We start from the raw sequence: 25,024 nt of genomic DNA on the forward strand, positions 1-25,024 counted from the left end.
AACATTGTGCAAAATAGAAAGTTGACAGAACTTTGGATCTTGCAAAAGTTCAAAATCTATTTGGTCTCCTGAACTTCTCTTCTGAAAGCTGCACTTACTAGCAAAGTTAACAAAAGAGTTAAGATGTTCTCAATTGATTCTGATCAATGTAGGTTCCTCCACTGGAAAATCCTAAAGAAAAATATTGTACTGAATTCTCTGGATAATTAGTTCAATTCTCCAGTTCCTTTTGCCAGAATAGATCTAGGCTGTCAGTTTGAAACTCAGAAGTTGAATAAGTGACCTATCCCAAATCAATCTTCAACTCTGTTGTATATTGCTGTTTAGTCATCATTTTTTCCTAACCCAGAAAGAAGACAAAATTCTGTTCATTTACATAGTTTATTGTTGTAAACATTAAAATTGTCTTTCTCAAAGAAAGAATTTATCAGAAAAAAAAAATCAGCGTCTCTGTCATACACCATAGAAAAAAAGGCAGTGACTCATATCATGTGCCATACTGGAAATATACAAAGAAAAATACTACAGAAGATGGCAATATTAAAATTCTTACTCGAACATAAAATAATATATTAACTGACAATTTTAGACATTAAAAAAAACAAAAAAATTCAAAGTGCTCAGTAATTTCCAGGGAGTTATGTATATTATAAGCACTCTGGAAACAGTCAAAAGCTGCTGCATGCAAGTTTTGTTTAGCTTTAGACAACAAAATAATCAAGATATAAACTTTCTTTTATCAACATCAACAGTACATACAACACTTACAAACAAGGAATGTTGGACGGTGTTACAAACACTATGTGTCCCTTTTGTCAGGATTTTCTGATGTGTAATACTTGTGCCCATCTATTTTACAATTGAGAAAATGTTTAAGCTCAGATAACTACCAATCTTTATAAAATCTAACAGACTACATAGTGTCTGAAATACTATTTATATAATATAGACATTACTGAAGTAGCAAGTGCCTATAACATTTTCAACCTAGAATCAACATGCTTGTCCCTTTTTTGTGTAGTTTATTTTTTTTTTTGCAAACACACTTATCTTTTAGAATTTTATTCATAAATAGGCACAAAATAATTTAAAAAGCCAAACTGCATTGGGTAAATTTACAAGCCTTTGCCTTCTTCAACTCATGCCACCCACGCAACATTTAGTTTTACTATATATTACAGCTTTCTTTACAGCAGAAAACTTTGAAGTCTTTTAAAGGGCAATATTTGTGGGTCCCCTTACAATGTGTGTGTGTGTCTCTGTATGTGTATTACATTTGTTTTAACTGCAACAATCAAACATGGCCAAACATTTCCCATCATACATTAGAAATCTTTCTTCTGAACAATAAACTGATTTTGAAACTCATAATAAAAAGTTTATACCACTGTATTGTGTGTAGTCCGTGTTCTAAATCCAGGATGCCCAGGAGCCAAAATGCCCTTTCAGGTTCTGCCTGCAGGTTAGGAAATAGCAACAGTTTTTGTTTTTTTCATTAGGGATCAAGGAGCTGGGGGTTTTATGGAAGGGGTGGGGGCTGGCTAGAGCTGAGGCAGCTCAGGGGAATATCTCTGCCCTTGTGACTTGCCCCCTCTGGACAGTTTTAGGTTTCTTTCCAGTTCCTTTGAAGTGCATGGGAGGAGGTCTTAGAAAGGTAGAGTGTCCAGGAAAAGTTTGTCAATTATTGCTGGCGGTGGTACCAAGTCTTCCAGTTTCAGGTAGAAAATGCGCTGTAGCCCCTGTGTGCAAAGGGTACGGAGTTCTGGGAGCTTCCCCAACAGTTTGGACAAATAGTTGGGGCGGTTCAACCCCCCATTATTGAAAGTCACGTGGTCTTTGAGACAATTTACAATCTTGTTTTGCAGTTCTTCCACTCTCTTGGGTTCCTTGAGCCCGTGTCTCTCTGCAGAAAACATAATCAAAAATAAAAGAGGAATGCACAAAGCAGTTAGCTAGCTGGCAGGACCAGGGAGGATTGGTGATAAGGGAAAACTGGGAGAAATCTCCCTGGGCAGTTCTGGAGGAGAAGTGCCCTGTGGCTGCGGTACTGACCTGTGACCATAGCCAGGGCAGCAATGCAGGAGAAGGCAGAAATGTCGATGTTCATATTCTGCAAGTTGGAGGAGAATTCAACAATGGAATCAATCCATTCCCCAAAGCCACGAACGCATTGCAACCTGTGCAAGACCACCCCATTGCAAAAGATGAGTTTACCCTCCACTGGGTTGGACCTGCAATTAATACCAAAGAGAGAGAGGGGAGAAAAAGAAAGAGAGAAAAGCTAAACAACTAATTACTTGAAGAGCAATAAATGAGGGATTTAAGAGGCATCTAATTACCGAAGAGTTAATAAAATGTAGACCAGCAGACCTTGAAAGGGTTTAATTTCATAACAATCAAGAACGCCCCCTATCCCACCTCCATTCCATTCCTCCAAGGCTTCTGGGCTCACTCCTTCCCTTCTCTTCCTTTTGTCTACTAGCCTTTCCTTCCTTTTTCCCTCTGTCATTTCCTATTCTGTCCTTTCCTCTTTCCCCCCTTTCATTTCCTTTTTCCTCTTTCTTTTCCTTTCTTGATTCCTCTCTTCTTCCTTTCCCAGCCTCCCTCGACTGCCTCCTTCATTACCTGTACGCTAATCGCAGCACAAACAGTTCTAAGAAAGCCGACTCGAAAAGCAGATCCTGGTCGGCTTTGGGCAGGTCAGCGAAGCCCGGGATCTTCTCCGCCCAGCCCCTGATGATCTCCATGGAGCCAGTCAGGAGATCATAGAATTGCTGGATATGCTGGGTGTCATCTCCACTCATCTGATAGTCAGGGTTCGCCTGGAACTGGAATTTCATTTTAAAAGGCACTTAATGAGGTTCTCTAAAATATATAACCCGTGAAATTGCTAACCCCGTTTCTAGTAGGGGAGCCAGGTTTTTATAACAATTAAACCTTTCTCTGACCAGTAAGGAAATTAGATGTTCCGGGGCAATTAATTCAATTAGGGATGGTGCTATGAGGTCGATGCTTTAAATATGTAAATTACCATTTCCATACAGACTAAATACAGTGCCATCCAGCCCTGGGAAACGTTCACTCTTATCTCCACAAAACAATTGACACGTTAGTATTCATGCCAGTCCCAGAGTGGGTCTCGAGCAGAGACGCCCTTTGCAAATCTTAATAAAATTGCAGTGGCTTCTAGGTTTGCCTGACATACTCCCTCCAATTAAAGCCCACAGATTCCTCACAGCTGGGGTAAGAAAGGAATCTGACCACTTGATCCCCCACCCCACTGCCATTCCTTATACCCTCTCTCTTTCCCTTCCCCGACCCCTAAGCAGACATCCCCAACCCTGACAGAGCCAGAGAGGATGAGGATTAAAACATCTCTGGAAGATCGGGGATAAAATCCAAGTGGGGGCATTTTGCACCCCCTCTGGTTTCGGCATTAGAGGCATTCGCGTGTGAGTATGTGTATGTATGGTGGTAGTGGGAATGGGAGGCTCCCAGAGATTTGACCACTGGGATGGTCTTCTCTTCTTTCCTCTGCCCTGTCCTCCTGTCTACACCCCCAGCAACATGGTTTGTCTGTCCATCTCCTGTGGCTCTGCCCAGAGCTGTGAAGCCACAGCCTGTCTTGCCTCCTTTATCCCTTGAGTCTGGGGGTTAGTGATGGATGTGGGGAGGGGTCCTGCCCATCTGCTGGTTTGTCCACATGATACCGCCGCCAGCTTCTTACCCTGGAATAGTCCAGGCTGGTCATAGCCGGGTTGGAGTCGACATGGGCCCTGACGAGGGCACTGATCAGACTCACCGGGGGCGAGGGGGGAGAGGGCTCCTGTGGGCTCTTCGGTTTCGAGGGTAAACGACCTCTCCGGCCTTTTAAACTGTCGGTGCGAACCACTGCAAAGGAACAGCCGGGTTAGCGCCGCTCTCCCAAGCAGGACCCAGCTGCCGCCTCGGCCCCTCCCTGGGGAAGGTCGCAGCCGCGGGGCGCCCGGCCGGGCGGCCCAGGGCCCCCCTGCTTGTAAAGCCTTTACTGATGAGAAACATAAAAAATGCAGGGTTGTTGTCTGTCTTCTTCCAAATAGGCCGTATAGTTAAAGGAAAGTAGGGCCTGGCGGCTTTCTCCAGGGTAGGATGGGCAAGCAGGCAGCTGCCGGATCGTGGAGGCCAGACGCGGGTGGGGGGGTCCGGGAGACCCCGGCCCTGGGAAGTGGAAAGTGGGCTGGGGTAGGAGCAGCGGTTTCCCAAGGCCGCAGACCGGGGAGTGGGCTGCTGCCCCGACCTACCTTCTTTCACCATCCCAACAGCCAGGCACTTCTGAAACCGGCAGTACTGACAGCGATTCCGGCGCCGCTTGTCCACTGGGCAGTTTTTATTTGCTAAACACACGTATTTTGCGTTTTTTTGCACCGTGCGCTGCAAAAGGAGACAATATAGGCCGAAAATTATTATGTTTTTCTCTTGAAAGTCCAGCAACCCAGGGAATCCAGAGACAAGTTCTGAACGGCTGGATCTACACTCCCTCCCCACAAACAAATACATACACACAACTCTTTTTTATTTTTTTCCTTTTCCTTTTCTTTCTCTTTCTTTTCTTTTTCCTCCCCCAGGGCATTTAACAGAAGAAAATTGATAGCGTTAACATTTGAGCTAACCTTGCCGCTCCTTGCTGTGTTTTATATGCCAAGAGAAGGAGAAGGAGACGCTCAGTAAATACAAAACCGTGGGCATTCATATTATTTACATTCCTTGGAGACCTTCTCTATTTAAAATGATAAGATTATTCAATCAGGATGGCGAAATAAAGAGATCACTTAATTTGACCATAGGGAATTCTGTTCCACTTGGTTAGCTCAGACACGGTTCTCTGTCCTAACCAATTTCAATCTGAACAGAGAAGACAGCTCCTAGCACATGCAAATGACCCTCTTCCAACTCCGGCTCCAGCAACTTCGGGCGGGGGCCTGCCGGGTCTGCTGCGCGAGGGGGGATGCGACTCCGGGTCTCCCGGTCTTCCTACTTCCCTTCCTCAGGCACCCAGAAGCCCCGCCGCAGCCCGTGGGCGGCTACAGGGCAGCCTCGGCGCACCCCGGGAGTTGGACCGTCCGGGATGAGCTGGGGCTGTGACGCTTGCACTAAGGCGGAGCGCACACTCCAAGGCTCCGGGCACTAGGGGGCCCCTACCTGCCTCCTCTGCCCCCGTTCTTGCTCACCTTAAAGAAACCTTTGCAACCTTCACATGTGCGCACGCCGTAGTGCTGGCAGGCTGCATTGTCGCCGCACACGGCGCACAGCCCCTCGTTGGAGGGGGAGCCCCGCGACGGCGGCGAGGGCACCTGCGTGTCGAGCAGCTGCGACGCGTGGCCGATCTGCAGGCCTGGGAAGCCCATGGACGCGGGCTTTCGGATGGGATTGGGCACAGCAAAGGTCTGCCCGTCCACCACGTGGTGGCTGCCCGACGGCTCCGGGTTCATGGGGACGTGCAGGGGCCCGTCGAAGCGCATCTGGCAACTAGACACGGGGGTGCCTGGGGGCGACTGCTTAAAGGAGAAGAGGGAGAGGCGGGAGACGGGCGTTTTCCTCTGCTCGATCATGTGCGTGGTGGCCACGTAGTTCTGGTGGAAGTTGTGGAGGGAGCCTGGGTCGTCCCACATGGGGCTGTGCTGCACCTGGAAGCCCGGGGTGGTGGGCGTCGGGGGCGACGAGGGCTTGTAGTAAACCGACCCGGAGTGCGGCATCATCTCCTCGGACTGGGGGGGCAGGTGGCTGTGTTGCTGGTAGTTGTGCATCTGAATGTCTTCTACCTTAATGGAGGACTGCTGTCCGGACAGGGGCATTTGGTACAAGCAAGGTGGCTTGACGTCGTAGCCTGTGCTGTAGTTGTCCATAAAGGTACTGAAGCTGGGGAGAGAAGTGGTGGCAGTGATTTCAGTGTTGGTGAGGTCCATGCTAAACTTGACAAACTCTGGAGTTAAGAAATCGGAGCTGTATTCTCCCGAAGAGTGGTAACTGTAGCTCTGAGAAGCGGGGCTGGCTCCTTGAGGCGAGGACCCATACTGCGCCTGAACACAAGGCATGGCTGGAAATGAAACAGGGTAATATACACTCAGCCTGGTCAACTGAACACTTTTCCCGGGCTCGGGTACACCCGGAGCTACACCGGCAGCCCGCGGCGGTCAAACGGGCGCGAGAGGAAGGGCGGAGAGAGCGAATACTGCGGAACAAAACAGTGCAGGGCATGGACAAGCTGATCACATAAAGACCCCGAGCTAGAAAGCCACTGAGGGTCTCCATTCCCGGATATTTCCGAACACCTCCCCCTTCATCCCCTTTCACGGACAATCCCGCTCAAATGAGCCTTTTCTCTGAAGCTCGGGTTCAACCAGCTCATTCTAGAAATGAAGTTGAATTGCACAATGAGAAAGTTGTTCCCGAAGGCGATGGGTTGGGAAAATCTTAAGTTACAGGGTTTGCTGAGGAAGATCGCATTGCCCTGTTTCTTGATGTTTAGGGAACTGGGGGGAGGGAAAGCAAGAAAGAAAGTTACACTAACCTTCAGCCGAGTTACAGGCGTTTTGGAGGAAATTAAAGGTGGACAGTGTCGTAATTCAATGAAGGATAAAGTTTCCAAGATTTTTACAAAAGCAATGTTGAGTCCAGCCTGTCAGATCTCTTCCCTGCAATACAGACACAGGAAGCTTCAGGGTGACTTTCCAGACTGATTCAGCTGGACATCTGTAGATTCACCAGGCAGGCCCTTCTATGCCCTCCTTGACTGTTTCATTGGGAATTGAGTGTGTAGCCTTTACCAAACTTAGCAGTTAAGATGACTGTGTAAAAGAGATGCCTGGAAACAACAGAAAATGCCGTTCACTGCACTGTGTAAATCCTTGCAGAGAGAGGGTTCTGGGAGGAAAGGTATTCCATGTACTTATTTAATACTTATGTAATAAATTGGCCCCTTTGCTAGGATGTGAGTATAGGGATGCTAGGGGAGTGTCATTTCCATTTTAGTTTAATTCAGACTTGAATAAGAAACAACTAGAGTCTAATAAAATACAACACTGGAACCTTCTCTTGAATTTTTTTTTCTGTGGTGAAATTGGCTTTTCTTTTGGGAGGGGAAAGAAAGTAGAAGTCAAGAATATAAAATGAGAAAACAATCTCTCCCTCCACCCCCACGGGTTACAAAATGTTAGCAAGGCCTGGGCAGCCCTGAAGGCAATCTGAATGGAAGCATCTGGATTTCCTAAGTGCTTTTGACAGAGCACTGGGATTGGGGATACAGGTGAACTGGTATTCACTTTTCCAGGAAACTTGCCTTTCAACATCTTTAATGGTCAAAGGGTGGGAAGAGGAGACCCTGCTTTTCCAGGAACATCTCAGGTCAATTGCAGAGGGAGGGAAATACTGTTTATCTGGTATTGGCACCAACGTTAGAAGCGCTTCCCAACACAGCAAGCTGAACACCTTCCCTATAGAGCCTTCCACAATCTGCCTCCTTTCTGGAAGAAGGCATTCTTGTGTCCTAGTAATTTTCAGATGTTCCCACTTGGAAGGCATTCTAGAGCATAGACAATCTTATTACTAATGAAAAAGAAAGCCAAACATCCATTCCTTCTGTTGTCCTCCCCCCCTCCATAATCTTGCTTCATAGGAGAGGGAGGTTAACCAGAAAAAGTAGAAAGAAAGGAGAAGCTTGACCTCCACAGCCCTTGAGAGATATGCCTGTGCTGGATATTAACCCCCTGATAACTTGGTAGCTTCATAACTGTACTCTTTACATATTCTCTCTGTCTCTGTCTTTCTCTGACACACACACACACACACACACACACACACACGAGCGGCATATGTCAAAACCAGAAATTTCAGGCAACTTAGTAACAGGACACTCTACCAACACCCCCTCCCTTACTCAACAATACCCAGGAAACACTGGCACGCTGGCCAGCCGCGGTGACACAGTTCCCAAGCAACACATAAACTGAGGAACTTTCTCTCTTCCTGTCACTTTGTGGGCAGGGTCCAGGCCCCTCGTATACACAAGACTTGGAGTCTCCGTGTCCAAAGGCCACAATCAATTCCGCGCTAAGAGCAAACTTTGTGCATATTTCCGCGGGCAAGCCCTCAGCTCCCCAAACTATGCAACTCTCCCTTCCACGTCGACCAATGAGGAGCCTGGAAGCCTCTGTTGGGTGCCAACTCCCCCCTAGTGCCAAAGCTGGAGTTCGGACAAATGCCCTCTGTAGCTGCGCGAACCTACTCCCCATCCTCCGGCCCCACTCGCGCTCCGCGCCTCTGGCGCCCACTTTCAGAGGACCTGTACCACACATGTGGAAAGAAGAGACGTGCAAAAGAAGAAAGAAGGATAAAAGAACGCGAGCTGCACGGGCTGTAGCTACTCACTGAGGAGTTCTCCGCGTCTCTCTTCATTCATTCAACTCGGCCGAAGTGTAGTTCCCTGTGGGAGTCCGAGTGGCAGGGTCGGGGAGGGTGGGTGAGAGGGGCGAAGGGAGTCGAGACGCAGAGAGCAGGGAGGGAGCAGGGGAAGGCGGCCGGCTGGGCTGGCGAGCGGGACCGCGGAGCTTTGCGCGAGCCGCCGGCGGACTGGCCCTGGCCGCCAATGTGCCTTTGTTTATGTGGCTCGCGCTGCCGCTGCCAACATGCACCTAAAGTCTCCGCGCGTCAGCGCGCGTCAGCGGCCCGCCGCCCAATCGCCGCGCCGCCGCGCTCCCCGGACTCCTGGCCGGCGCTCGCTTTGGTATATTTCCGACCTGACGTCACGAGCAGGGCCGATTTTAAGGTGGGAACCGTTCTGGGTTCACCTTGCTAGCCAGCTTGGGGTTTTTATTTTTTATTTTTTTCCGAAAGAGGTGTGACCTCTCCACTCAGGTCCGCGCAGCCCACAGCGCCGCGACATCTCACCTCACCCCCCCCCAAACCCCCGCGCCACCGCCGTCGCCCGGCAGCTCACACGTGGGGGAGGGTGCAACAAAAACCCGGGCAGAAGAGAACGCTAGCGTGGGCCAGGTAGCTAGCACCTGGAATCGCACGGGATGGGGTGTGCCTGGCAGCGCCCTGACCTCACCCGCCCACAATTGTCACCTCCATTAGCGGAAGCGCGTACAGATGTCCCATGACACGAGACGCTCAGAGGGCTCAGGCGACTGAGGTGGGATTTCCCTAGCCCAGTGCATCCCCCTTTTCCTGTCTGGTCCCTGGCCTCCTCCTCCTCTAGCATTCTCTCTCTCCCCCCCCCCGCCCCCCCAACATGAGTCCAAGGTGGAAGGGAGTGGGTAGGGCCTATTTTCTCTGTTCCCTTCTTTCCTTGCAGTGCCCACGTGCGAGGTAGGACGTGATGCGTAAAGAGCGGAGGGGAGGAGAAGGGAGGAGATAGACAGTGACCCAGCCTTTCAGGGACCCTAAAAGTCAAAGAGTGAGGCGTTGCCCTCTTTCCTTTCGCAGACAATACAGCCGAGCAGCGGGCAACAGGTGCGCCTTCTGCAGAAAGGTGCTCTAATCTCATGTTTTGCCAACTCTTAATACTTTCGGCACTTCTCGGTGCCCACCAACTCGTACCCTTCCACGAGTTGTAGGGAAATAAATCCACCCTCCTCTGAAACACAAGGGCTCTCGCAGCCTCAATCTGAGAGCTAAGAGTGAAAGACAAAACATGGGGAGAGGACGAGGGGTTGGGGGGGAGCGGATATCTATGCGAAGCGTGAAGTGTGTGCGTCCAGCCCTCCCAGGAGAGGGTCCCCGGTGGGCTGGGGGAGCATGCCGCATCCCCGCGGCCGTCCGAGTCGCTGCCGACTCCGCTTTGCAAGTCAATCCACCCGCCACATTGAGGGCGCAAGGCGCTTTCTAGCAAAGGAAACGCCACTTCTCCCGAGAGCGAGCCCCCTTCCCGGTCCCTCTACCCGAGCCGGGCCGGCCTCTGAGGGCTTCTGGCAAGGGGGGGCTGAAAGAGGCTGGGACGAGGGGAGGGAGGGTTCGGAGGCGTCCCGCTTCTCTGCCCGCGAAGAGTTCCAGCCGCCCCTCCTCCCTCGGCGTGGCTCTCTTCCAGGCTGCGGGGGGCCGGTTTGCAGCTCCCCCAATCCTGGCGTTCCCAGTATGGGCCGAAAGCGCCGTGGAACTATGCGCGTTCCGGAGCCGCTCAGCTCTAATCTGCACCCCCGCCTTTGCCCGCTCCCCGCCGCCTCCAGCTCAGCTCCCCAGCGGCTGGAGAGGCGTTGCCATCAGGTGCCCTGCGGCTGCCCCGGGAAGCCGCAGGCTCTTCTGCGCCGCAGCCTCAGGAAAACCTACGTGACCACCTTAAGTTTCCCCCAGATGTTGGGACTGCCGCTGCCGCTGCCGCGCCGCTGCGGTTCAGCGGTGCCCTAGCGGGTGCGAGAAAAAAATAAAACCAGGAAGTGTGTGTGTGTGTGTTTGTGTGTGTGTGTGTGTGTGTGTGTGTGTGTGAATCTCTTTGTGGGGGGAGGGGGTTGTGGCGGCGGGTGAGGGTGTGTGAGTAGGGGGAGGAGGGGTTGGCGAAGAATAGCTTATTAGCATGAGTGCTGTAGCGTCAGAGCCCCGTGGGCAGAAGCGATTCCCCGCGAACGAAAGGGAAAAAGTGAGAGTTTGGAGAGCAGGGGAGAAGGAAAGGGGTGGGGGTGGCGGTGACGCAGGGGCGCAGGCATTGACGCACCCGCCGGGCTGGGACCAAAATAGCAGCCGCTCTAGCTCGGCGGCGCCCTCCCGGGTTCCCTTCCCCTTCCGCGAGGGAGCAGGGCGCGGCCAGGGGGAGCTTTCCTTGATCCCAGCGGTGGGCCAGGCTTCAGGCAGCTATTTTCAGGCAGCCAGAAACTCAAGCGCAGCCACGCTGGGGTGGCAGTTATCATTTTTTAATACATTCCTAGGAAAGCGGGGGCTGGGAGAACTTTAAGGCTGTAACCATCACCCTCTATACACAAATACGCACATCTAAGTAGATACATTCCCTCCACACGCTCCTCCTCCCTTATTGCTATTAAAAAAACACTTGCATTTAGCCTGGGTTGAGTCGGGGGACAACTTGAGAATTCTCTCCCAGAGAGTGGAAAAGTGTTCTGCAGTTCTTAAAGTGAGCTCCCAGGAAGACAAACTGTAATGTGATGCATTATTCTATAGCAGCAACCTGTCGAGTCTGGCTTCTTCATAACAGAGCCTTTGCCCAAGTGTTAATGCACCCAGGACTGAGAGGCAGTTTTCAAAGCAGCTTATTATAGTAATTATTAGTAACTGGGAATGGAGTGATTAAATATAACGTTAAAATGAGAGAAAAGGTGGACTTTTTTCCTTCTATTCTGCAATCCGTATGAGTTCTCTCTCCCCTCTTCAAATTCCTATTCCAGTTCCTGGGAAGCGGTTCTTCTTAGGCAGACACACTGGATGCAAGACTAATACACTCACTTAAACCAATTATTGGATAAGCTACTTCTTGGGTTGGCGTTTTGGGTAGGGTTCGGATGTGCTCTCGGGGTGGAAAGGATCCAGCATAGGCGTTCAGAAAGTGAATAGAAAGACCACGCTCAAAACTCCCGAGTCCTGTGGGCCAACCAGATTCTTGTTGGAACGAAGTCTCAGTAGAACTGTCAATGTCTGTAATTGACTGATCCTGTCAGTAGGGGGCCTGACTCCACAACGTTCAGGAGGATAACACAAGCGCGCTCGCGCACACACACACACACACACACACACACACAACTAGCTATTCTAGCTATATACTACTTAGGCCAAGCTCAAGGAAAGCATGCTGCAGGCCCCAATATTCATATTGTGCTGGAATTTATAAATAACTTCACACCTTTGATTCTCTTCTATTTTCTAGAAAAGGGAAACAGTTTAACACATGGAATTAGGTTCACAATAGATTTTCTTTATTTCCTCCTGCCCATGTTTAACTCACTGTTAGATCACAGGGGGGAAAAGAAATCGAAATGGTAATAAAGTCTCTCATTTTATCACCAAGCAGTTCAAATTGCCATATAGTTTGGAAAAATGAAAGCATGTTTTAAAATCCTGTGATTACATCTTTAAATAAATTATAGTTTAGAGGAGGATTCCTGTGGGTGTATTTGCTAGTACATAGGAGAATGCTTTTGTGCATAGAGGTTTAATTACACATATAATGGAATCAAAATGTAGAACTGAACAACATTTCAGAAAATGTTAAAATGATGCTTTAGGCTAAAAGAAACTGAAATTCTGCATTAATATGACTGCAACCCTTCAAGATTCTTGAACATAGAGTCTTGAATATAAACCATTTTATAACTCAATTAAAATGACAATAATGGTTTTTTTAAGCCCAGAATCTGATATAACTTTAAATTATTGCCATGTAAAAATGTGTAATGTTACCCCAACATGAAGGTCTATTTTCTTAACAATTTAAAATAAATAGGAGTAAAGATTGGTCCTATCCATAAGTAGCTCCTTCTTTAGAACCAACTAAAATAAATTACAAAATTATTATTAGTATCAATATACACTATTAGATGGCCTCAGAAAAGCATTTAGGAATGTTACTATACTATCTTTTATTATAGTAACCAATGTTAAGCACAACATATTGGTACATGTATAGAAAAAATATTTTTATAACAAAGTCAATATAAATAATACATACAATCACATCTAAACCAAAGTATTTTATTTTATGCATGGCTAGGCAGATTATACTTAATAAAATTGAGCTTTTGGTATAATTTAGAAAGCAAACATGGATGTAATCCCATAGGATTTTCCATCTTAATGCATGGGAAAGGGGCCTTTGGGGATTTATTTCACTATTCTCCCAAAATGAACTCAGAGTAGCCCTTACAAATCAGATATAGTGAATAGACATAACTGTTATGCTGTAAGAGTTGAGGTAACTTTAAGATATTTCATAATACAATTACTTAATGGAACCTATTTTAAGCATAAACATGAGCTATATATTTTAAGTTATATTTGAACAAACTTACATTCATGGCATTTGTTGCCATTTGGCAGAAAGTTTTACATTAGTGATAGAAAAAAGAAATTTTCACTTTGAAAAAAATTTCAGTTTCTGAAAATACAAAATAATTTTTTAATATTGAGTGGTTTGGTTTTTTTGCTTTCGCCATTTCATTTGCATTAATAGAATATTAGTCAACCAGTCATTTGTTCCTTTCCTATAGGATGCTTGGAAACAAGTCAATTGCTTAGCTGATATTCACATTTTGGGTAGTTGTGGCTTTTACTCAGTTTTACTCAGCCCATTTTTCACCAAAAACCACTTAATGCAAAGAACTTAAAAATTATTTCTTACTTCAATTCAGAACTCAGTTCTAGAAATGTGTAAAGATGTGCAGAAGAAAACAGCACTTTTTTTCTAGAAGCATCTACTTGTAAATTAAAATTATAAAACTGAACATATGGTAAAACCTCATGCCACTCAAAAAGTATTTTGCATAATAAAAATCCTTCATCTTTTTTCTAATGCTTGACTCTCAGTAACCATCTCCTAAATACTTCCTTTTAAATTAGCCACTTAATATTTTCTCTTTTTTTCTTGTGGAAAAATACACATAACATAAAATTCACCATCTTAACCATTTTTAAGTGTACAGTTCAGTGATGTTAAATACATTCACATTGTTGTGCACCCATCACCACCATCCGTCCCCATAACTCTTCATCTTATAAAACTGAAACTCTATACCCATTAAACATAACTCTCCGTTCTCCACTCCTCTCAGCCCCTGGCAATCACCAATATTTTCTCATGTAAGAATTCTTTTTGATTAAGCAAGGAAGAGTAACTTTGGTTTTAGATTTCATTGCTAATTTCAGTAAACATGGGAGTCATTAAAGTGTACAAAGTTCTAAACTACATTTTAAAGATTCTGAAAATAAGTTGCTATATGCTAAAATATCAAGGACACTTGAAATTCTAAAAGTAGCTAAAAACATTAGTAACCATCACAGTATTATACAGCCTTTTCTTTAAGTAGATAAAATACATATACTTTGTAACCGTTTTTATATGTATTTCATAGCTGGCTAGTTTTTGTTCTACCTTTTGTGAGAAAATAACCACTTTTGATTTTTTTCTTCAGACTAACTGGTGGATTGGAACCTCTCAATTTAATAAAAAATGAAGATACGGTATTGATAAATTACGACAAAGACATATATGCCCTTTTCCTCATCGTAATTCTGCAATTATCAAGTCTACAATTTTAACACTACAAAAGTAACTTATAGTAAGGACCCTTGTAGTGATAAGTAATAAATCTAATTACCATATCCTTCGAATAGATGTAATATAAATTTCATTGCTCACTTAAAAGTTCTAAAGTTAACAGCATAAACTTGAAGTTGAGTAATTAAGTAATCCTTATATAGACACTTATTAAAGTATTTATACATATTATCTTAAATCTACATCTATCATTTTGCCAATTAAAATTAGGACTTTAATTGCAATTAAGTAATTTAATTGCCAATTGAACAGCAAAATTGCTAAGTGACTAATTTTAATGCCTATTTTAATTACCAATCATGACTGGGGAGGGAGCTAATCAAGTTACATCAAGCAGTACCCGAGTAATGATGTGAAGAAAAAAAAAAAAGTAGAACAAACATTCAAGCCTACATGCTTTAAAAAAAGAAACATAAATTAAATAAATGCAAACACAATCTTATAAATGTATAAAAATACTGTATTTCAACATCTGAATACAGAACATGAAACAGAACAAGATTAACTAAAGAAGTCCCTGTCAATCTTCAGTCAAAGTAAGGAAAACCAAGTCAAATTTTTATGTATAATTTACATGGCACTCACACTAACCCAGATAAAAACAAAGCTGCATAGAGCCGAGAATAAAAGACTGTTTCCTGCCTGGCTGGTTAAATATTTACAGATTGACAGTTTTTAAAAAATTCTTTAAAAATGAAATGCTGTAAAAGAGGAAACAAGTTTCCAGTGCAGCAATGTGGGTTTTGAATTTGAAAAGCAAACACAGCCAGTGCAGTGGGACTATAAACTCTTTCCTGACGGTTCTCCTCCCCACCCCCACTCACTCCACTGAAGAGTTCTATTAGAGGCCTAATGCCTATCCATAACTTGTCCCATGTTACCTTGAGAAAGGCATAAAGCGGCCCTACCTTAAATATTTTAAAATACATTCATGAGTGTAAAATAAGAAAGCAGCTAGGATTACATCACAATTAAAATTCTTAGAGCATGAGGAATATACCGTGTCGTAATAGTATTTCTTCGTTTTCAGTTAAAATAAACAGGCCAGCTCAAGATAAAGGCTGTAAACCAGCAGGCAACCAGCAACACTGGTGCAAATCTTCTTGGCCAATACAAACCCATTTCCAAAAGTTTTCATATCCAAACCAATTCTCATATTAGCAATATGGAAGGGCAATATTGAAAGGGGGAGGTGAAGTTGAGAGCTCAAAAAATAGCAAGCGATTCCCTGGTAGACAATAACGACGCTAGTACTTTCTAGCTATAGGGATCGCCTTGGCAGCCAGCCACCTCATTTAGAGTAACAATGGACATCCATCAAATCTTCATTTAAAATAAAAGTCATGATGTAAGATACATATCTTGTTTTTATTACTGTATATGTATTCCAAAACTAAACATAGCTTATGTCTACAAAAGGGCCCAAAATTATTCACGAACTATGTATAATGTTATAACCTGAGAAAAAGCAAATGGTGCTGCTTAGGATTTTATTTACTAATGGGCTTGAATTCTGAAATGAAGCACAGCAGGACTTTCGGCCTGGCTTTTGAAGGAGGAACACGTTAATAATCACAGGGCCTAACAAAAGGCTGCAATATCTGCTCATGACAATAACAGCTTTATAAGGCGGGTTCAGTGTCACTGATTAAAGGACACACTCACTGCCTATTCAGAAGTCATGGAGATGGAGTCATTATTGACAAGCTCACTACTGATCAAGGTTAACACTCATTGAGTCCTGATGCTACAGAAATAAAACCTCAGCCATTAAAAGATTACCCAAAACAGCCCCCAGAAAAGGTTGCCATAACTCAGATATATCTTAATGTGCTCTGTATAAGATTTTCTGCTATATACATACACAAAAGATCTTATATTATTGGATAATAATTATCAAAATTATTGTACTAACTCAAGCACGAGGTAACATCATCAGCCATTACAAAAGGGGAAAAAAAGGAGAAACATTATCCTGTAATTTCAAAATGATTCTGAAAGGACATGATGTTTAGACAAACTTTCAAAATTTTAACTTCCCAAAATTTGAAATGACTGAAAATATGTACTTTCTTAGACTGTTTATGTCTATTTTATTTTGCTAGTCCATCAGTTCACATGAATTAATATGGTTTACATATTGTTGGAAGCAAAACCTTTTAAAAGATAGTATATCCATAGCTTTCAGATATCCCTTAATAGGTAAAAGTGAAAAAATGTTGTCGTAAGTTATTTTACTTTTTTACCTTATTTCTGGTTTTCCAGTGTTGCCTTTCCGCATTAGTGAAGGAAAAAGGAGGGATACAGTAAAAGACAACCATGTTTATAATCTAAGATTAGAGGCAATCAAACATTTTATTAGTCACCAGGATATTTGAAATAAGACCAGTGAAATATTACAGAATCATTCTACTAAGATCTAAACAGTGACCTGAGTATGCTATCACTGACATGTTGAGGGAGTGGGGGGAAACAAGACCAGTACCACCATATATGTGATCCAAGTTAAAGTACATACACAGTGAGTGCCTGGGGGGCGGGGGGAATGTATAGAAATTGGTTTGCTGAGGTCCTCCTTATATTTCTTATATTTCATATTTCTGAGCACTGTTTTCTGTGAGTTACTTTCCTAAGCTTAAGAATGACTGACGTTTAAAAAACCCCAAAATTTCAAATAGTTAATGGATTTGGGGGTTGTATTGAAACGACTCACAGAACACATTTTTCCTTAGGAGTCCTTTAATTTTTTGGATTCCAAAAAGTAGGTGTTTCTAAAAATTGCTAACTCTTAAGTGACTAGCTCTGGAAATCATATTTTCCATATCGCCACACTTTCATCCATTAGTATTTGGTCGGCTGATTGGCAATTTCCAAGACAACAGTTTTGCTAAACTTTATAAACTTTGTATCATCCAGAGGTGGCAGAGGGGAGGGGGAAGGCAATACAGAAACAGATTTGACAGCCAGAATGACTTGACAGGGCCCCTCAAACTACAAATAGATATTACAGAATTGGAAATGTAGCTCTGTAGCTCAATTTATACCACAGAAACTGTGAGATGCTATCTCCTTGTTGTTATAACGTATCAGGTCAAGGGATATAAATTGTAACAGGTAATTCATTTTGCCGTTCAGAGAGTCATTAAGTTCTTCCCAGAATATATGTGATTGATATCCCTGGAGGTGAAAGGCTAAAGGAACCATATGGCAACATGTTGCATTCCGTATGCTATCTGCCCATCCGTGCTTAAGCTGCCATTAGCAACATCTGTACCTTACGGAAATCCAGCTGCGCCGACGACTGCTGACGGAATTGTATTTGGGGGGGAAATCTAGCTTAGCGCCATTAACTTGAGACTTAGAGTCTATCTACCAGGACGGATGGAAGCTTTCACAATTAGACGAGACGACACAAATGCTTTATTAAAGTTTAATTTTGAACTCCCAATTAGCGAAACTGCATTACAAATCGATTGCAATTTCCTAGAAGGCACAGCAAGTTCTCTGCCTGCCTGCCACGTGCGAGAGGCTCCAGGGCAAGCTTTCCCAGCTCCCGGCAGCTGAAAGGGGATGCTTCAGAGCTGGTCTCCGCAGCCCAGGAAGTCCCTAAAATCCTCGCCAGCCCCTCCTTCCGCAGGGCGGGGGGCGTGCAAGGACAGAACCCGCGGGGAGGGCGGGGGGGGGTCCTCTATTATCTCGGCCTCTCGGGAGGAGCCTCGTCTAGTCAGTTACGCAGAAGTTTCTCTTTCGCTCTTCGCGCTACACACCCAGATGGGCTTCCTGCGCGCAGGCCAGGGGGGCGAAGGAGCGGGGGAAACAGGAGTCCCGGCGGGGCTGCCCGGCGTTCACACGCACCCCGCTCCCCCTCCCCCACCCCACACAAAGCCCCGCTCCGGGTCCGGATACGTTACCTGCCCGGCGCTCCCGGCCCCTCGGTCACCGCATCCCCCGCTGGGCGCGCCTTGTGCGGCTCCCGCTCCCCGGGACGCACAAAGTGGTGGCCCCCGGCCGGCTACATCCCCCTCTCTCGTCATGTTAGGGGGGAAGAGAGGGGAACCAGGGGAGGTGGAAGTGGAAGCTGGGGCAAGGGGAACTTACTGATGAAATTAAAAAAAAAAAAAAAAAAAAGCAGCTGGCGGGGCCCGGGTCCTGGCTAGGGGCAGAAGAGGCCCATCACCTTTCCGGGGGTCCCGGGCGGGAGGGCGGGGGGTCGGGGAGCGGCCGCCCGCCCCCCTCCCCCGGCCCCCAGCGGCGGCAGCAGCTGCACACACAGGAGCCCATTGTCGCCGGCGCCCGGCGCGCAGCCCCGCGGACTCGGCCCCGCGGCCAAGCGCGTCAGCGGCCCCGTCAGCCAGGCCGGGCTCCGTGACGCGCGCCCAGCCCGCGCTATAAATAACCCGCCGCCGGGCGGCTCGGGCGGCTTTCCAGTGACGCCGGGGCAGGGCGCGGGAGGAGGAGGGCTAGAGGAAACAATAAAACCTCCCGCCCGCCTCCCGAGCCTCCTTCCGCCCTCCGCTGGCTGCCTTCGGCTTTCCCGCCACGCTCCCCGGTCCCCGCGCACGCCCGCTCTGTACCGAGCGCCCCTCGCGGAGTGGGGGGAAAGACCCAGCCGAGCCAGCGTCCTGCCACCCAGCTGGGACACCCCAGGGTGGGGACCGAACACTCTCCCCCGGGCGGGGCGGGAGAGGGGTTACACACACACCCGGGAGCGGGAGGGGGCGGGAACTTGGCGACGAGTTCAGGGAAGGGGTCGCTGTTACCTACTCCCGGTTGAGTTAAGCCTCTTGATGCTTTCTCCGCCCTCCCACAACCTCTGGTACAGGTCAGATGTATTTGTGGTAGTAAATCCTCAATTCAAAACAAAACAAAACACTTCCATCTTAAATGTCCTCACCTAGCATATTTTAAAGTGTAAGCGTGTGTTTACATCTTTGGGGTTCCGCCTACATCCCGCTCTATATCTAGACCATATCCTTCATTTTCTCAAACTCCACCAGAATTATTTACCCAGGTTTTTGTGGGGGCGGTGCCCACGTTACTGTTTTAATTTGGGGAGTTGTGTAAAGGGTGCCCAGTAGAAGCAGCGCGAGCCTGGGTTCCAGGACTCATGCTCTCAGTCCCAGAGCATTTTGCCTGTCTTTTTGGCATCAAACATAGCATAGGCCTTGAACATAGCACATTTGAATTATCCAGAAGTCTATAATTTTTCAACTTTCTGGACTTAGATCAAGGCTGCCACTTAAAAGGGGCTTTCTCTATAGGTAAATTTTGTCTGGGGACTTCCTGGTCTAACTTCCATACTTGGGCAATTCTCTCCCACACCCCACACTCCTCCTGCCCCTTAAGGTGCCCATATATGACTTGAGGTGTCTGTTTTTGGGGAACCATCAATTCATAGACTAGTAAGACAACTAATATCTCCTCCTGACCAAAATGTCTCAGAGATAGGAACTCTAAGTTTTCTGGGATGCTAATATATAATTTGCAGATGAAAGCAAAGTTTTGAAGTGACCTGTCATGGATAGGGTGAGTTAAAAGGGCTAAGGAAATGGTTCTTGGCTCACAATCAAGACAAGATGGTGTAGTGAAGGGTTCACTGAGCTGGGAGTTGGAAGACTAGGAAATTTGGGTTTTAATTACGTTTTCATTGTGCCTCTTTGTGCCATCTTGCAGAAATCACAGCCTCTCTCTGCCTCAGTTTCTTCTTCAAAATAAAGGACTGGTTGTTCCTAAGCCCCTTTCAACACTAACATTCTAGAATGCTAAAGGACATGATTGTGTTCAGATATAAAGTTACTAATGTGAGCACCCAGTCTCATGGGAAAAGGATAACCAAATGTAAACTAATTCAGTCTTCTGACAATTTACTATTTTGTGTATTTTTCAAAAAGAAAATATATTAGGGACACTTCAGAAAAGAATGAATTCAACTATACCATTAAAACTATTTTAAGAAGAAAAAATTGTTGTTACTCAGAGATGCTTCATTTTCATAACAGCAGGCATAATTACAGTCTGATGATGTCTTAGGCCCTTTCCAATACCGATTTCTTTCATATGGGTGAATGAATTATGGGAAGCAAAATGTACTAGGACTGCTTTCTCCAATTTTGCCCCCAAATCTGGCTTGTGTGGTCTTTAGGAGGAAGTTTTCAGTTGAAGGACGCTAAATTATTTATCAATAAGTGGTATTTGTGAGACAGGCAAAAGTCTTCTTTAGATTGACCCTCATCAGAGAGTCAGAATCTGCCTTTTTCTCCTGTCTCCAGGTTGGCGAAGGCAGAAAACATAAAAGCAGCAGAAACAAGTTTAGAGCCAAACATTTGCTTCACATAGACACCATCAAAGTGTGATTACAACTTAAAAGTTAACCAGTATTTTCCCGGTTCCAAAAGCACATCTGTCTCCCTTTCCCATATAATGTTTGGTATCTCTAGTTTAATTTCGTCTTCAAGTCCTTTCTTCTGCAATTTATAAAGAGGTATTTTTCTTTCACTGCTACTTCCTGAAATTTCCAACTTCTCACATAGTTTTAAATTAAAACTCTTTTGCTTACTACTTATCCCTTTTTAATGTGGTCAATTCCATTCTCCATTATCCTTACCCTTCAAAGTATAACACAATGAGAATTAAACATTAATTGAATTCATTGAATTAATTTAAACATGCCCAATTTTTGAAGGGGGGGAAAGCTTAGCTCTGAGACCACTAGAAATACAGTAAAACAACTAGTTTCCTCAAAACAAAAGGAAAAAACAAAACAATCCAGCTGAAATTTGTGAAGCAGCAAACTGAAGATATGGAAAATCTTTTATTTGGATCTCCTTGATAACATAAGCTTATTACAATTTTTCAAACATAGTGAATGTTTTAGAATGTGGACATTTCTCAATATTTCCAAAGTTTCTGTCTACTTGAGGTTAAATCCTTTGAAAAGACTTCTCTACAGTAACAGTATTGGAGAATTTATTAAAGAAACTACTGTGCACTCTTGCCTTATTACTCAGTTAATCCTGATCTATATTTAGAGAGTGGTGCCAAGCCAGGTTGAGGCTTCAAAGGAATGAGCACAAATATTTGCCATGTCCTGTGCACCATAGTTTTGGTGATAGAAAATTCATTTCGGAAAATATCATTGAAGTTATAGTATAAGCAAATCTCAGCAACCTTCAAGTGGATAAATAGAAGGTTAGCAAGAAAAGGAATGAGGAATTCTTAGTATTCCAAATGAAAGAAAGGAGCAACCTACGTTATAAAGCTAGGAGCTTTCTGTGTTTAAAAGGCCAAGAAATTAAGGCAAGTGGTGTTCTTAAAAATAAGGTTAACTAAATTCAGCAAAATAAACAGGGCTGCCAGCATCAGTTCAAAATATGAACATACACAACCAGCCCTTCTGATAAGGTTGTCCTGATTTTCATGGTTCATCCCCAAACTGCACGGACTGGTAAGTCATTGATAGGATGCGAACAACTTTGTCCTTCTGGTATAAGTTATAACATCAAACCGGGATTTCTTAAGAGTGATTTTTTTTAAATTCTACGTGAGGGTTCGGGGTCCTAGGCTTGCTTGCCCTCTGAACCATTCCTGGGTCCTCTTTCTTCCTCTCTGGCCTATATCATGGGGGAGCTGATCCTGCAAGCAGCATTTCTCTGCCTTCCTAAGGAGCCAGCCGCCAGCTGGGTGTGGCTACTGGGAAAGAGAGCAGGAAAGTGGACAGCAGGAGGATGGGAACAGCCAGAGTATTCCCCACCTGCCCTCACACTCTAGCTCCTGCCAGAGGACCTGTGACCCGTGACCCCTGACCCTGTGTTCCAGTAGCATTGCATTTTTCTTTTATTCCTCCACCTTAAAAGTTGTAGTAGCTTTATCCTGTTGAAAATCACTGTCTTCCCTTTGATGTCTCAGCTCTTCTTGTCACCTGCTTTATAAATTACTTGAATTAAATTCTGCCTGTGTTGAATATTTTGAGCAGTTTCTGTTTTCCTGGTTGGAGCCTGACTCCATACATTATATTGAAAGGCATCATTGGATGATATACACGGAAAACTCTGTTATTCCTTGATTTTCTTTTGCTAGAAATTTTTTTAAATGTGCTATTTAGAAGTACTAATAAAGGGTTCAGTCCTCAGAAGAGCAGAAAGAAACCCAAAAAATTTTTAAAAATCAATATTCCATGGACATATCAAAATATTATAAACTCTATTGTTCATTAGTTAGAACAGAGCTAATACTAGCTGAGACTGATATGTAAATTATGTGCTAAAAAGAAGGGTGGCATATCATACCTGTCCAGGCTTAATTTACATCACACATCTTCTGTATGGCCCACTCATTCACCTGCTTATTTGCAAGTTGTCTCTCTGTCTCCTCATATCTTCAAGAAAGAGAGGGAGAGCAAAGGAGAGAGAAAAAAGAAGAGAAAAGAAAAAAAGAAAGAAAAACTTTCTGTATTACTAATTTGAAATATCATGTACGTGAATCTTTGGGATAATATTTTGAAATACAAATTGTCTACACTTTTCTTTTTCAGGTGTACATCATTATATTTCAATTTCTGTGTAAATTACATCATGTTCACCACCCAAAGACTAATTACAATCCATCACCACACACATGTGCCTAATCAACCCTTTTGCCCTCCTCCCTCCCCCCTTCCCCTCTGGTAACTACCAATCCAGTCTCTGTCTCTATATGATTGTTTGTTGTTATTTTTATCTTCTACTTATGAGTGAGATCATATGTTGTTTAACTTTCTCCCTCTGACTTTTTTTGCTTAGCATGATACCCTCAAGGTCCATCCATGTTGTCACAAATGGCCGGATTTCATGACTTTTTATGGCTGAGTAGTATTCCATTGTGTATATATACCACATCTTCTTTATCTATTCATGCCTTGATGGACACCTATGTTGCTTCCAAGTCTTGGCTACTGTGAATAATGCTGCAATGAACACAGGAGTGCATGTGTCTTGATGCATTTGTGTTTTCACGTTCTTTGGATAAATACCCAGCAGTGGAATAGCTGGACTGTATGGTAGTTCTATTCTTAATTTTTTGAACAATCTCTGTACTGTTTTCCATAGTGGCTGCACCAGTTTGCACTCCCACCAGCAGTGTGTGAGAGTTCCCTTCTCTCCACATCCTCTCTAACACTTGTTTCCTGTGTTGTTAATTATAGCCATTCTGACGGGCGTGAGGTGATATCTCATTGCAGTTTTGATTTGCATTTCCCTGATAGTTCATGATGCTGAACATCTTTTCATGTGCCTGTTGGCCATCTGTATATCTTCTCTGGAGAAATGTCTGTTCATATCCTTTACCCATTATTTAATTGTTGTTGTTTCTTTGTTGTTGTTGAGATGTATGAGTTCTTTATGTATTTAGATATTAACCCCTTATCAGATACATGGTTTGCAAATATCTTCTCCCAATTGTTAGGTTGTCTTTTCGTTTTGTTGATGGTTTCCTTTGCTGTGCAGAAGCTTTTTAGTTTGATGTAGTCCCATTTGTTTATTTTTTCTATTGTTTCCCTTGCCCGGTTAGACATGGTACTTGAAAATATGCAGCTAAGACCAACGTCAAAGATCGTACTACCTATGTTTTCTTCCAGAAGTTTCATGGTTTCAGGTCTTACATTCAAGTCTTTAGTCCATTTTGAGTTAATTTTTGTGTGTGGTTTAAGATAATGGTCTGCTTTCATTCTTTTGCATGTGGCTGTCCAGTTTTCCCAACACCATTTATTGAAGAGAATTTCCTTTCTCCATTGTACGTTCTTGGCTCCCTTGTCGAAAATTAGCCATCCTTAGATGTGTGTGTTTATTTCTGGGCTCTCAATTCTGTTCCATTGATCTGTGTGTCTGTTTTTGTGACATACCATGGTGTTTTGGTTACTGTAGCTTTGTAGTAAATGTTTTCAAATCAGAGGGTGTGATACCTCCAGCTTTGTTCTTTTTTCTCAGAATTCCTTTGGCTATTCGGGGTCTTTTGTTGTTCCATATAAATTTTAGGGTTCTTTGTTCTATTTCTGTGAAAAATGTTGTTGGAACTTTGATAGAGATTGCATTGAATCAGTAGATTGCTTTAGGAATCATGGACGTTTTAACTATGTTAATTCCAATCCAAGAGCATGGACTATCTTTCTATTTCTTTGTGTCTGCTTCTATTTCTTTCAACAGTGTTTTATAGTTTTCAGTGTACAGATCTTTCACCTCTTTCATTGTTTACTACTAGGTATTTTATTCTTTTTGCTGCAGTTGTAAATGTGATTGTATTCTTAATTTCTTTTTCTGCTACTTCGTTGTTAGTGTAAATTGTCTACACTTTTTATCTCCGTGTATTTTCTGCTATTGCTTCTCTCCTCCCTTCCCACCCCTGTAAACAGGTCACCTGCTAGGTATTCATTGTCCCAGAAAGAGGCAAAAAAGAAGTGGAAATAGAAGTGGTCTATGAGTATTTCTGGCTTTGTATTATAACATCCTAAATCCTCAGGGGAAAGGGTTCCAAGACACAGCCTAAGTATCTTGAAGAAACTTCAAAGGGAAAAGAATTTCCCTGAAACTGGAAAGAGGATGCCCATGGGCACATATAAGGGCGGAGAAAAACAGAGAATGGTCAGTGTTTCCTGAAGGAGAACCAAGCAACTGGGAGCTGATACTGGAGGAGTTGCCCAAAAAAGAAGAGACTCAGGGTAGACTTGGCAAAGGAGTCCCGTGAGGTCATGACTCTAGCAGCCTGGTGTGTCACAGGGGATGAATCATCACACAAATACTCCCT

The 25,024-nt window shown here is 44.5% G+C and overlaps 1 protein-coding gene across 2 annotated transcripts; it reads right to left on the reverse strand.

Annotated features, from left to right (window-relative positions):
* Nucleotides 1-368: 368 nt before the first annotated feature.
* NR4A2 (nuclear receptor subfamily 4 group A member 2) lies at nucleotides 369-8,587 on the reverse strand. 2 transcript variants are annotated; one of them, XM_058549000.1, is made up of 8 exons: nucleotides 8,404-8,587; nucleotides 6,548-6,671; nucleotides 5,208-6,073; nucleotides 4,281-4,410; nucleotides 3,728-3,891; nucleotides 2,626-2,828; nucleotides 2,053-2,231; nucleotides 369-1,903 (listed from the first exon to the last, which is right to left on the reverse strand). In XM_058549000.1, the coding sequence occupies exons 3-8, from the start codon at nucleotides 6,069-6,071 to the stop codon at nucleotides 1,647-1,649; spliced, it is 1,797 nt and encodes a 598-aa protein (XP_058404983.1). In that variant the 5' UTR covers nucleotides 6,072-6,073; nucleotides 6,548-6,671; nucleotides 8,404-8,587; the 3' UTR covers nucleotides 369-1,646. The 2 variants fall into 2 exon arrangements, with proteins under 2 accessions (XP_058404983.1, XP_058404984.1); XM_058549001.1 differs by lacking the exon at nucleotides 369-1,903 and having other exon boundaries at nucleotides 2,064-2,110.
* Between the last annotated feature and the right edge of the window lie 16,437 nt (nucleotides 8,588-25,024).

Source organism: Diceros bicornis, chromosome 10 (assembly GCF_020826845.1).
Source record: "Diceros bicornis minor isolate mBicDic1 chromosome 10, mDicBic1.mat.cur, whole genome shotgun sequence".
Classification (NCBI taxonomy): domain Eukaryota; kingdom Metazoa; phylum Chordata; class Mammalia; order Perissodactyla; family Rhinocerotidae; genus Diceros; species Diceros bicornis.

What these genes read in the sequence shown, in the direction of transcription:
- NR4A2 (XM_058549000.1), bottom strand. Translation starts at nt 6,071, where the DNA reads ATGCCTTGTGTTCAGGCGCAGTATGGGTCCTCGCCTCAAGGAGCCAGC. An exon ending in GTGCTGCGATTAGCGTACAG is followed by an intron (nt 2,232 to 2,625) that starts GTAATGAAGGAG and finishes TATTAATTGCAG; the next exon opens with GTCCAACCCAGTGGAGGGTA. An exon ending in TGCCCTGGCTATGGTCACAG is followed by an intron (nt 1,904 to 2,052) that starts GTCAGTACCGCA and finishes TGTTTTCTGCAG; the next exon opens with AGAGACACGGGCTCAAGGAA.